Source organism: Eurosta solidaginis, chromosome 1 (genome assembly GCF_040869045.1).
Source record: "Eurosta solidaginis isolate ZX-2024a chromosome 1, ASM4086904v1, whole genome shotgun sequence".
NCBI lineage: Eukaryota > Metazoa > Arthropoda > Insecta > Diptera > Tephritidae > Eurosta > Eurosta solidaginis.
This window is the reverse complement of record NC_090319.1, coordinates 17840131-17853056: the sequence shown is the minus strand read 5'-3', so window position 1 is coordinate 17853056 and position 12926 is coordinate 17840131. Positions and strand designations below refer to the sequence as shown.

At 34.8% G+C, this 12926-nt stretch overlaps 1 protein-coding gene across 2 annotated transcripts in view; it reads left to right on the top strand.

The window, feature by feature from the left end:
* LOC137238902 (putative odorant receptor 85e) overlaps positions 1–12538 on the top strand; it is a 50443-nt gene extending 37905 nt beyond the window's left edge. Inside the window, exons 1-4 of one of the 2 annotated variants that reach the window (XM_067763932.1) lie at positions 1471–1585; positions 8621–8909; positions 9035–9295; positions 12430–12538. In XM_067763932.1, the coding sequence (XP_067620033.1) occupies positions 8673–8909; positions 9035–9295; positions 12430–12495 (564 nt within the window). In that variant the 5' untranslated portion in view covers positions 1471–1585; positions 8621–8672 and the 3' untranslated portion in view covers positions 12496–12538. Of the gene's footprint in view, positions 1–1470; positions 1586–8620; positions 8910–9034; positions 9296–12429 lie in introns of those variants that run through there. The other variant, XM_067763931.1, reaches the window with a different exon arrangement.
* Positions 12539–12926: the final 388 nt, after the last annotated feature.

Sequence of the window (12926 nt, the reverse complement as noted above, 5' to 3'; positions counted from 1 at the left end):
TTATAGCCTTCACTTGCCGACGTCTTGCTTATAGCAGAGTTGTACGAAGCTACAATTAAAACAGTAGCAACAATAAAAGAAAAAGCTCAAACGCAAAAGGCACTCAGTGATACTGCCGAAAATAATACCACAATCAATTCTGTTCGCTCCAATGGAAAATCATCACAAGCGAACAACAAAGATAATACTCAAACTTCCAAATGGAAGTCGTGCTCAGGCTGTGGAGTTTCTCATCAACGTGACAAATGCAAATTTAGAACTTATATATGCCGAAAGTGTGGCAAAAAGGGACACATAGCGCCCGTATATGTGGCAAAGCAAAACAAAAAAGAAAAAGTTTCCACTCAAAATAAAGGTACAAATAGAAATAAAGAAGTACAGAATAAAAGTCAAAATATTGGCATGATTGAGTCAATATACAGTGTTACGGGTGTTGTGAAAACAAAAGATAATAAAAATTACATAGATTTACAAATTCTTGGCAAAACTATCGCTTTTCAAATGGACTCCGGTGCGTCTATTTCAATTATGAACAAAAACACTTATAAACAATTATATTCTCCAAAATTACAAAAGTGTACACGTACTTTATTCGGATTCGGTAAAAAATGAATTCCAGTGATTGGAGAATTATATGTAGATGTAAAGTGTGGCGAAAAAGAGAAAAAAGTAACAATTGTAGTTGTTGATGTCGAGAATAGCAATAATCTTTTTGGTTTTGATTTGTTCAAAGAGTTTGGATATGAGATTCAACAAATTTTAAAAATTAGTGCAGTTCAGGCTGACGAAATTAACGATTTATTAACAAAATATAGTGAAGTTTTTGAACCAGCAATCGGGACCATCCGAAATTTCAAAGCCAGTGTTTATTTAAAAGAAAGCGCACACCCTAAATTTTTGAAAAGCCGCCAGATTCCCTTTTCGCAAATTCCACATTTTAAAAAAGAGGCCGAACGACTCACAAGCGCCGGTATTTGGAAGCCAGTTAAATTTTCGCAATTGGCTTCACCTATCGTTTTAGCACCGAAACCAGACGGTTCAATTAGAATTTGCGGTGATTTTAAATTAGCTATAAATTCGCAAATCGACATAGAACAATACCCATTGCCTACACGAGAAACGTTATTACAAATGATACGCTGCGGTCAACAAATCGACCTTAAAGATGCTTACCTACAAATGGAACTCGATGACGACACAAAAACGGTCATGGTAGTTAATACACCGCTTGGACTATTCCAGTACCAACGCCTTCCGTATGGAATAGCCAGTGCTCCAGCAATATTCCAAAAATATCTCGAACAACTTTTACAAGAGGTAGAAGGGTGCGGAAACTACCTTGATGACATTATCATCACTGCACCTACTGTTTCTGAACATTTAAAACGCCTTGAACAAGTTCTACAAATTCTACAAGCAAATGGCATCAAATGCAAACGGCAAAAGTGTTCTTTCCTCGAAGATAAAATAGAGTATCTTGGGCGTCAAATAAGCGCAGAAGGTGTTTTGCCTGATGAAGCCGGTCTGAAAGCGGTCAAAGATCTACAACCGCCAAAGAACCTGAAGCAACTTGAAGCATTTATGGGTAAGGTAAACTACTATTATAATTTTATACCTAACTATTCCCAGTTATCAGCCCCACTTAATTTATTGCGCCGTAAAAATATTAAGTTCACTTGGGGGCCTGAACAAAACAGATCATTTAATTTATTAAAAAAGCACATTCTGAACGCTACACAGTTGGCACATTATGATGAAAAGTTACCCTTGATTTTAGCAACTGATGCTTCATCATATGGTATTGGTGCTGTAATTTCACATACATATGCGGACGGAACTGAGCGTCCTATAACCTTTGCATCAAAAACTCTTGACAAACATCAAATTCGTTATAGCCAGATAGAAAAAGAGGCACTGTCAATTGTTTTTGGAATCAAGCGATTCCATCAATATCTCTATGGAAGAAAATTTACTTTGCTTACCGATCATAAGCCGCTTGTCAGTATTTTCAACCCAAATAGCCAACTGCCTTCGATGACGTCACATCGCCTACAACGCTGGGCCATAACGCTCATGGGGTACCAATATGAGGTAAAATATCGTAAAACTACTGATCATAGTAATGCTGATGCTTTATCACGGTTACCTGTTGGGACCGACAAAAATTTCGACAGCGAAGAAGCATGCTATACAATAGAAGCGTTAAACACGCCAATCGATGCCACAATAATTTTATCCCACGCCAGAAAGGACACTGTTTTAAAAAGAGTTAAAAATTTTGTACAAAAGGGCTGGCCAGAAAAGCTTAGTCCCCAAAATGAAGACTTGCGTTCATTTTTTAACCATCGCTACGCCTTAGTTGTGCAAAACAGCTTATTATGCCTTCAAACCGAGTATACCCGTGTCGTCATACCGCTTTCTTTGAGAGCTAAGATCTTAAACATTTTGCATGACGGACACTGGGGGGTTTCTAAGATGAAGCAGCTGGCTAGACAGCACGTCTAGTGGGCCAACATAGACAAAGACATCGTAAAGCTAACGGAGAATTGTGATGTGTGCAAACTCGCAAACCCCGCACCTGTAATAGAATATAACAGTTGGCCTGAGGTAAAAAATCCTTGGGAACGCATCCACATTGATTTTGCTGGTCCTGTTTTTAATTCAATGTGGCTAATTTGCGTTGACGCGTACTCGCAATTCCCCTTCATCATACAATTATCGTCCACTACAACAGCTGATACAATATCGGCCTTGAATTCAATTTTCGCAATCGAAGGTATCCCGCACACGCTTGTCAGCGATAATGGTCCGCAACTTACAGCAGATTTGTTTAAGTGTTATTGCAAACAACATGGCATAAAACACGTAACTACAGCACCGTTTCACCCCGCATCAAATGGGTTAGCTGAACGTTTTGTTAGAACCTTCAAAACAGCTGTAAAAAAGAATATCGATGACGGTTTACAAATCAAAGCAGCCGTAACCAAATATCTTTCTACATATCGTTTTATGCCAAACGCTGAAGGTAAAACGCCCGCTGAGCTACTACATGGTAGACCAGTTCGTACGTTACTAACCCAACTGTTAGAGCCAACCTTAAGCCACGACAAACCACGCCATAAACTCAAGTTCCAAGTAAACCAACCGGTTTTTGCTCGAAACTACGCAAGAGGGGAGAAGTGGATCAAAGGTTCAATCATAAGACCACTTGGTAAAATGGTTTACATCGTCAAAACGCAACGTGGCAATATCAAACGCCATGCTAACCAGCTAAAGGCTAGATCCACAACCAATAACAACAAAACAACATCGTTACCTATAGCACCTGAGTTCATACAAACTCAGCCAACCAACGAGATGTCTGCACAGGCACATGAAGAACAAGCAACATTGGAAGAACCAAATGATATTAAGCAGCCAAATCTTACACCAACCGAAGAGGCGCAACAACGCAAAAGTTCGCGTGTTCGTCAAGAAGTTCGTCGATATAACGCTCCGGATTTTCGAAACTAATTCGTATTAAATTTCATCACGTTTGTATAATTTACGCATTTTTTGAATTTTAACAATTTCACAATTCATGTTCTTAAATGAAGGGTGGAGTAGTGTTATATATTACATACTGCATTTCAATACTATTTTAAGTAACCTATTTTAGTCCAATGAATTACGACTCTGTGTATATATGGATTTACATACATGAACTTGTACATACATTAACTCGTAATAAATCACTTCAGTTTTAGCTCTTAATCGCGGCGGTCGTTTTTCGGTAATTGTATGTAAGCCTGAAGTAAGTAACCATCACCTTGCATAAACCCAACGGTTCCTAATAAACAGTGAAACCCTAAATTGTTACACTTATATAAAAGTAAAAACTATATTATACAACGTAGTGCATCAAAATTTCTATCTGGTTGGTATCAAACTCAAGAAGCCAAGTTTTTATTTTTTTTAAAAACACAGATCTGGATCTAATGTGTCGTATGTTTTCTGGAAGGGAATTAAAAAGTTTGCAGGATAAGACAGTGTAGGAATTTTTAAACAATGTTGTTCGAAAAACTGGCAAAGAAACAAAAGTGCTATTGTTACTACGCAGGCTGTACATACCTCGACTTGGATTTTGCAAATAGCCACCTCTCATGTAAAAAATTTTTAAAATCTTGTAATAGAACAAATGCCGAACTGGGAATATATTTGATCTTCTAAATAAGTCAAAGGAGTGAGTCCGACGTGGACAACTAAAAATTTTTCTTACCGCACATTTTTGCAGTACAGTTAATTGATTTATTTTATTGGAGTGAGCACCACCCCAACAATTTATTCCATATTCTAATTTTGAATGAAATATACCATAATAAAATGTTTTCAGTGCATGGTTTGGAACGTATTTTCTGAAACGGTAAAGTATACGATTGGTTGAAAGTAAGTATTTTCTTAGAGTTGCGATTTGCTCATTCCAGTTCAGATTACAGTCAATTGTGACTCCTAGGTATTTGAAACTGTTCACTTTTTCAATTTCAAAGCAGTTAGAGTCACATGCTGTATTATTATGAAAAGAACACTCATAACGATGGTTGGAGCACTTATTACTATATAGGATATTACGTTTGCATATTGCACTGTGAAAAGTTATATTAAGATCTTGTGCTTCTTGAAGTTTTGGACTAAAGCACATTAATTTGGTTTTATTGCTGACAACCAGTTTATGTTCCGCAAACCATGACCGAAGTATGTGTATATCGTGGTTAAGATCCGCTATCAAATTTAAAGGATCCGTTGAGTTATACGGAATTCCTAGGTCATCCGCAAATGCTTCGACTTTGCCCTTAAAAGGTTGAATAAATAGTGAGTTCACATAGATAAGGAATAATATGGGACCAAGAACCGATCCTTGTGGTACACCAGAGTTTATGACTTTGGTCTCACTAAGACTGTTGCCTATTTTCACTCTTTGGGTACGATTTCCTAAATAAGAAACAAACCAATTGTATAACAAGCCACGAATTCCCAAATTATAAAGCTCATTTAAAAGACGGCCATGATCAACCATGTCGAATGCTTTTGTTATGTCCACAAAAAGCCCAGCACAATCTTTTTTTGAATCTATACCCTTGTATATAGTTGAGCAGAAGTCCAAAACAGCATCTTCCGTAGAAAGACCATCCCTGAAACCAATTTGCAAAGTACCAAGAAAATTTATTTTTTCAAAGTAGGATAACATCCTTACTTTTACAATTTTTTCAAAAATTTTATTAATTGATGACAAAAGTAAAATCGGCCTATAGTTAGCCATATCTTTTTTATTGCCTTTTTTGAAAATCGGTATTACAATTCCTAATTTTAATTGTTCTGGGAAAATGACAGTTGTAACACTCAAGTTAAAGATATGTTTTAAAACATCAACAATATTGTATGAGATTTTCTTTAACATAACGTTAGAGATTCCATCATGACCGGAAGAATTACTATTTTTCAAAGATTTGATTGCAATTAAAATTTCCGATCCTGAGATTGGCTCAAAAAAGAAGCTGTTCCTTTTGAAAGAATCTTTAGCTACTCCAAAATCAGAGCAACAATCGCAAGGGGGTGTCACATTTGGCGGAAAGTTTGACTTCACAATTGAAGTAAAGTATTCATTAAAATCATTAGCTATTTATTTGGGAACAGAAATATCAACGCCTTCTTTTTGTAAAACAAAATGAGAATCTTGACTTTTTGTGTTTTTATCAATAATCCTATTTATTGCTTTCCACTCTTCTTTTGAATTACCTTTGGATTTATTGACTAAGTTATTATAATAATCGTCCCGACATTTGCGAATTTCTCCATTGATTCGTTTGCATATTTGCTGAAAATGAGTATTCAAATTGGTGTCATATGGATGTTTGTTGCACTTTTTTCCTAATTAATTTTTCAACCTAATTCTATTCAAAAAGCATTTATTTATCCACGGTTTGAGTCTGATTTCTGATGCTTTTTTATTAACGCAGTATGTTGAGGAGTTAATGCATTGCATTAAATTATCTAAAAACAAGCCCTATGCCCTTGATACATTTTCTTCGGCGTATACATTGCTCCAAGTATTTAAGCGAAGTTCAATATTTAGTTGATCAAAATTAATTTTTTCCACAACATGCCTATTTCTTTTTCTAACGTCTTTCTCAACCATTGTGTTTTTAAAGAGAATACCACTCATACAGTGATCCGTGATACCCAGGTCCGCGTTAATAGCGGAACAGGCAGACCAAGAAGAACCAAAGAACGGCACAGTACGTGATCAAGACACGTACCTGCCACTGGTCTAGTAGCTTCGTTTATAAGGGAATATAATCCATTATCTGACAATACCATGTTATAATTATTAACTACAGGGCTTGTACTTAATAGATCCAAATTAAAATCGCCCAAAATTACAAGATTAGTCGTTGATATACTACTTAATAATGAATTGAACTCATCGATAAATAATTGAGCAGGTTGCGAGTGAAGTCTATAAATACAGACAAATACAAAGTTTAATTTGCAAATGCAGTACGAAACCTTTATTGCGTCAGCACTAGTGAGACTAAGTCGTTCAATTTTGCTACAGTCAAACGAATCATGAACAAAAACCCCCACACCGCCAGCTGGATACGAATCATTAGCACTTGCATAGAATTATTAATTAGGTAAATTCTATTTCTCAATCTCAAAAGAATATATCCAGATTTCTGATACAAAAATAAGGCTAGGTAGGTTCAGGAAAGCATCAAGATTTGTTGCCAATAGATCGTACAGTATAAGCAGATTTAAATTGATAAGAATTCGATGAGCATTCAAATCAGAAATACTTCTAATGGTTGTTATGGGGGGCTCTTCAGTTATGAGATCAATATTATTATTTAAGTTATTAAACATAAGGCTAATAGGCAACAAATATATTTAGTTTTTTATTTTGTTGAGATCCTCAAAAGACCTTACAACACAGGCATCACCATTATCAACCTTTTTTAGAAGTATAGTGGAACTTCGAATCCATAGGTACTTGAATCTTTTCTCTGTTTTTACTTTTTTTGCTGACATAAACAAATCCCTAGTATATTTGGTAAGGCGATCATTTATGTAGATGTTTTGTTTTTTATCGCCACCATAAACAGACGCATTTAACTTCCCTTTACATGTTTTTTACTCTGCATGATCTTCTTCTTAACATCAAACGAAGAGAGTTTGGCACAAATAATATTGTCAACAGTGTTTGATTATTTAATGCGCTTTACATAACACTTACTAATATCTTCTGCTGAGAGAGTGAGATTAAGAGCTTCTCTAAATATTCTTTGCACACACTCTCCTACATTTGCATTATCCACGTTAGGTACACCAACTAACTCAATTTCGTTCTCCAGTTGCTTTTGCTCTCTCCAGTTGAGTCTACTTTCCAGATTGTTTCCTTTCATGTTTAGCTTTGCAATTAACAATATCTTTAATGCCGACGAGACTGCTCTGTGTTTCAAATGCTTTCCAAATAAAACACTGGCATTCAAAAATGAGAAATGGTTTGGTGGAAAACAAAGCAAGGTGAGAGGGAAGCAATATGACTGGATCGGAACAGCTAAAATTGCTTGTAATCGGAAAGGCCAAAAATCCGAGGTGCTTCAAGGGAATAAAATCTTTAGTTGTCGATTATGAGTTTTACAAAAAATTTGGTGATGAAAACAGGAAGGTGTTGTTTTTTTAATAACTGCACTGCGCACCCTAAAGATGTAAAAGACATTATTAATTATTAATGTTTTTAACTCTTTACATGATTTGGAAGCTTTTATTGAAAATGAAAAATGGAAACTATAACTCAATCAAAACTTACTGGTTATTTTAAATAAAATTACAAAAAAAATTATAGTTTCTATATAATGAAATTTCTATATAATGAAGTGATTTTCAGGTCCCCTGGGAATTCACTATAGGGAAGTTCCACTGTAATCACAACAACAAAAACAGCAAGCAGCCACACTTATGTACCTGTACACATTAAAACAAGCAGCCACGCTTATGTACAAGGGAATGAAGAATATTCCACGCACATAACCAGCAGATCGAAGTGAAAAGAAATCTCACATACACACATGTAGTCATCAGCTAAGAGCAGAAGTTCTTACTCACACATAAACATGCATATAGTAAGTATGCGATAATACTGTTCCATGTTCGTGAAAAGTCTAGACTTTAGGAGAAATATACGAACGAGGCAACAGAGGGTATAAAAGCAGCACAAGCTGAGGAATAACTAATCAGTTCGATTTAAACACGCTATTAGTTGTGAAGTATAATTGTGAAGTACTACTCCCAAAGTAGTCTTAATAAAGAACATTTTGCAATACTGAATAATGGAGTTATTTATTCCACAGTTGAGCGATTCTAACATTAGCACAAGGTGTATAATTATCAGAAATCCCCAAAATTCGTTAAAATTTTAATTTGTACATGTACATAAGTGTGGCAGCTTGTTGTTTTTGTTTTTGTGATTATTTACTAACAGCATAGTGATGCTAATATTCGCCACAATATATAGATTAAAAAGAAAAAAGTTGTTTTTGCGAGAGGTAAGTTAAACCGGAATCTTTTGTATTTATCTTTCCAGCGCAGAGCAAGCAAAACTACTAAAACCTACAGAAGACGAAGTAAATCAGTATATGTACAGCGAGGAAGAGTTAACTGACCTATCGAGGCTTCAAGATTATTCAAAGGCTCAAAAACCAACTTTGAGTTTAACGAAAGCTTTGCATTCAGGTGTGGTGCAGTGTGTACAACTGCACATCTTTATAATGGGTGCGTGCAAAGAGTTTGAGCAAATTTATAATTATTACTGCCTACTCAAATCGCTACAAGTTATTTCGCAGACTTGTTTGATAGCTTTTGGTGGCGCTGTCGTAAGTTAATTGACATTTCTATATATAATTTGATATTTTTTTCCTTAGGTTTTTCTTGTTAAACAATTTCAAAAAATTCTGTTCGGTATTTGTATTTTACACTTTTCTTTTTCTTTCCTTTTCAGAATGACCTAACACTGGCACTCGCCTTCAATACAGTACAATATTTGTTTTTAACAATTTCCGATATGTTTATGTATACCTACTTTGCTGAAATTTTGGGTCGTCATAGCGTACGTTGTGGCGAAGCATATTGGCGTTCTCAATGGATTAATCATGATATGCTCATACGACAGGATATTTTAATTTTTTTAGAAAACAGCAAGCGTGCTATAAAATTTACCGCAGGCAATTTTTATGAAATGGATATTAAATCTTTGCAACGCGTAAGTAAATAAATTAAAAGTATGCATTATGCTTCCCCAATATTCGCTTATGCAATTTTTTATTTTTATACCCAGCTGTACTTGTACACAGGGTATTATAACTTTGATTGGATAATGGTTGGTTGTACAGGTATAAAGTAATCGAGATAGATATAGAATTCCATATATCAAAGTCATCAGTATCGAAAAAAAATTTGATTGAGCCATGTCCGTCCGTCTGTCCGTCTGTCCGTTAACACGATAACTTGAGTAAATATTGAGATATATTCACCAAATTTGGTACAAGAGCTTATATGGACCCAGAATAGATTGGTATTGAAAATCGAAATCGGATGATAAGAACGCCCCCTTTTTATATATATAAAATTTTGGAAAACACAAAAAACTTGATTATTTAGTAAATAATACACCTAGAATGTTGAAATTTGAGGTGTGCACTGATATTGAGACTTGATAAAAATTTGAAAAAATTTTTAAACCTATCGTAACGAAATTCGGCAGAGAGGTTGCCTTTACTATAAGGAATACTTTGAAGAAAAATTAACGAAATCGGTTAAGGACCACGCCCACTTGTATATAAAAGATTTTTAAAAGGGCCGTGGACGAATAAAATAAGCTATATCTTTGCAAAAAAGAGCTTTATATCAATATCCCAAGTGAATTTGTAACAATAATAGGAAAGACTTCAAATTAAAAAAAAAAAAAACAAGCGTGGCACCGCCCTTTTTATGACTAAGCAATTTTCTATGTTTCGGGAGCCATAACTCGAAGAAAAATTAACGGATCGTAATAAATAAATTTTCCCCATAGCAGGAAATATTTCTAGAAAAAATGACGAGATCGGTTTAAAAAGGGTCGTAGGCAAAAATAATAAGTTAAATCTTAGCGAAAATAATTTTGTACCAATCGTATTTTGTGCCATTATAACAAGAAATGGGAAAAAATTCAAATCTTGAAAAATTTGAATCGGTTAAATCGCATTCTTTTATATAAAAGATTTTGTAAAAGTGCGTAGATGCAGGTATTAAGCTGTTTCTAGTAAAAGTTGGAATATTTCGTTTATAATCCTGGCCTGTTTTTTTTGTAATAACGCTTTTTAGTACAATGGCACTTGTGTGTTTATGTTTATTGTTTTGTTATATCTTTATTTTAAAATAAGCAGTAGGGAAATCCCCATATGTGAAGGAAAACTGCGTTATTACCCGCTCAAGGTAATTGACGTTACCTTCTGTACCCTTTTTGCGTCTTTTAAACGAAAATGAGTTCAGAATAGAACCATATGTATATGTATTATTGCACAGCCTTGTAACACTATTAAGCACACAAAACAAAAAACAACAGCATTTCAAGTGTACAGCTGGGTATGTAATGTTCGATTTCACCCGAACTTAGACTTCCTTACTTGTTTACAATAACTTTTCTAGCTGATTAGTTGAGGTATTAGTAAATTTACTATACAGCTCAGTAGGTATTGAATTAGAAAGCCTGGAGGTACTCATAGGATTTTCGAGTTAGCTCGCTATTCATTCAAGTATGCGATATGTAGTATAGAGTTGGCATATCCCATGACTTTTGTGGAACAACGTGATCTGTGTTTGTGTACTTTGAGTCACAGCGGTTTTTGTTCGTGACTGTGACTGAACAATGATATAAAGGAAATCTGGTCAAAATCCTTGTTCACACCACAAGGTTTAATAACCAAAGTACATAGATAGTTTTTTCAGGAGAGCATTTCAAATGTTCAAATCGTTACTTAAAATCAGGGAATTGACATGAACTTGCTATTTTGCCCTAAATGTCTGATTGTGCCCGCGAGCCTAAATAGCCAAAGTCATTTTACATAGTTTTTCAAGAGAGCATTTTAATGTTTCAATGAAAAAGATAAACTTCACATTATTAAGCTAGATGTATGTAAATAAGTTGTATCTTAGTTGACTACTTAATATTCAAAGTAGTATTAATTTATTTAGAAGATACATAACAAAATAGACAGTTTGGCGCTTTTGCCAATTTTCAAATATTAATATAACTTAAGCTTTTTTTGGTGCGCCTCATTTTTTTCTTTGTATAACCAAACGAGCCGGACCCGTGCACATCTTGCGCGACAAATATAAAAGTTTAATATCAAATATCAACAGAAATCATTTATTCTATCAATCAAACATCTATAAACTTACATGCGCTTCCGCTGCCATCTGGCGAATGTTAGCACCTGCCGGTAATGCAGTGTTAGTTCTAATCAAATATTCACAATAGTGCCATAGTAAAAATTAATTTCTTTGTGTGCTCATAATCGTTAATTTTTAACAAATTATTTTAATAAAATATACCTAAACAAAAGCACTATGACCAACAATGCCCAAAGCCCGCTAATAGCACGAATCCCCATCTTTACAACCAAAATTTTATTTATCGATTTGGTTTCCAAATAAGAGCGAAAAAGGGACCTGTACATAAAAACCGCAATTAGAAATAATATATATGATAAAAGAGACCTTAATCCGCATCACAATACAATGATTTTGGTAATGATTTGAACATTTAACACTCTTCCCTTGAAAACCTATTAATTATGACAAGTTGTCAAGGAATGAAACTAAAACAGGTTAGAAAACCGAAACTGGAACGTTATTTTAATCAGTTTCACACTTTAGATATTGTCGCCGAAACAGGTACACGAATATTTACCCCCTCTCATGTAGTCTAATGCTTGGTTTTCACTTTGTCAAATAATTTGACCACAAACTTTGCCATATCAATGGAAACGGCAACAATCTCAAATGCATTTGCCGTAAGTTTTGACTATAAAGTATGGCAAATTTGATATTCAAATTTCATTTGCTAATAATGCAACAGCGTGTGAAACAACGGGAAACAATGAACAGGTTGTGAAATAGCTGAACACACAATGTTAGCGTAGGTTTTGACCACGCACTGATTTATCGACTGTTATTGAGTAATGTGACATACAGTAACGCTTTTGACCCTAACTGACCACGGGGTCAGTTTGAGGCAGTTTTTTATGTCAGTAATTTTGACCAAGTGAAAGCCAATCATAAGAATATATGCACGCTTTTATTATATTATGCTAATTGTGTATTTTTTTCAATTTTATTATATGTTCTTAATTACAGATAATAGCTCAAGCATTCTCATTTTTCACATTATTACAAAAACTCGCAGCTAAAAATAAAAATTAAGTTGTAAAACGTATAGCTATGGACACCACATAATGCATCGTATGGTATTCTCTGCGTCACAACTATATAACTTCGCTCCGTTTGGCTTCTTGGAAGAACTTAAATGCTTACGATGGAACAACAGTAGAGACTAATTTCCAAAATTGCCGACTAAAACCAACGAAATTTGTTCTATTTGATTAAAGACTAGCATCGTTGAAATTGCATTATCCTTTCAATATCTATCTCACTCTCAATTTACCGCTCGCACTCTCACTCTTACTCACACTTTTACTTTTACCCTCACCCCCACCTCCAATCCCAATCCTACGCTCTCGTATATGTATATGTACAATCCCTACACCAAATATTTTCTAGAAGCTTGAAGTAACTACGGGATACAGCGAACTTAAACGTTTCTTAGTAGGGAAGGGGTGTGGCACCTCCCATTT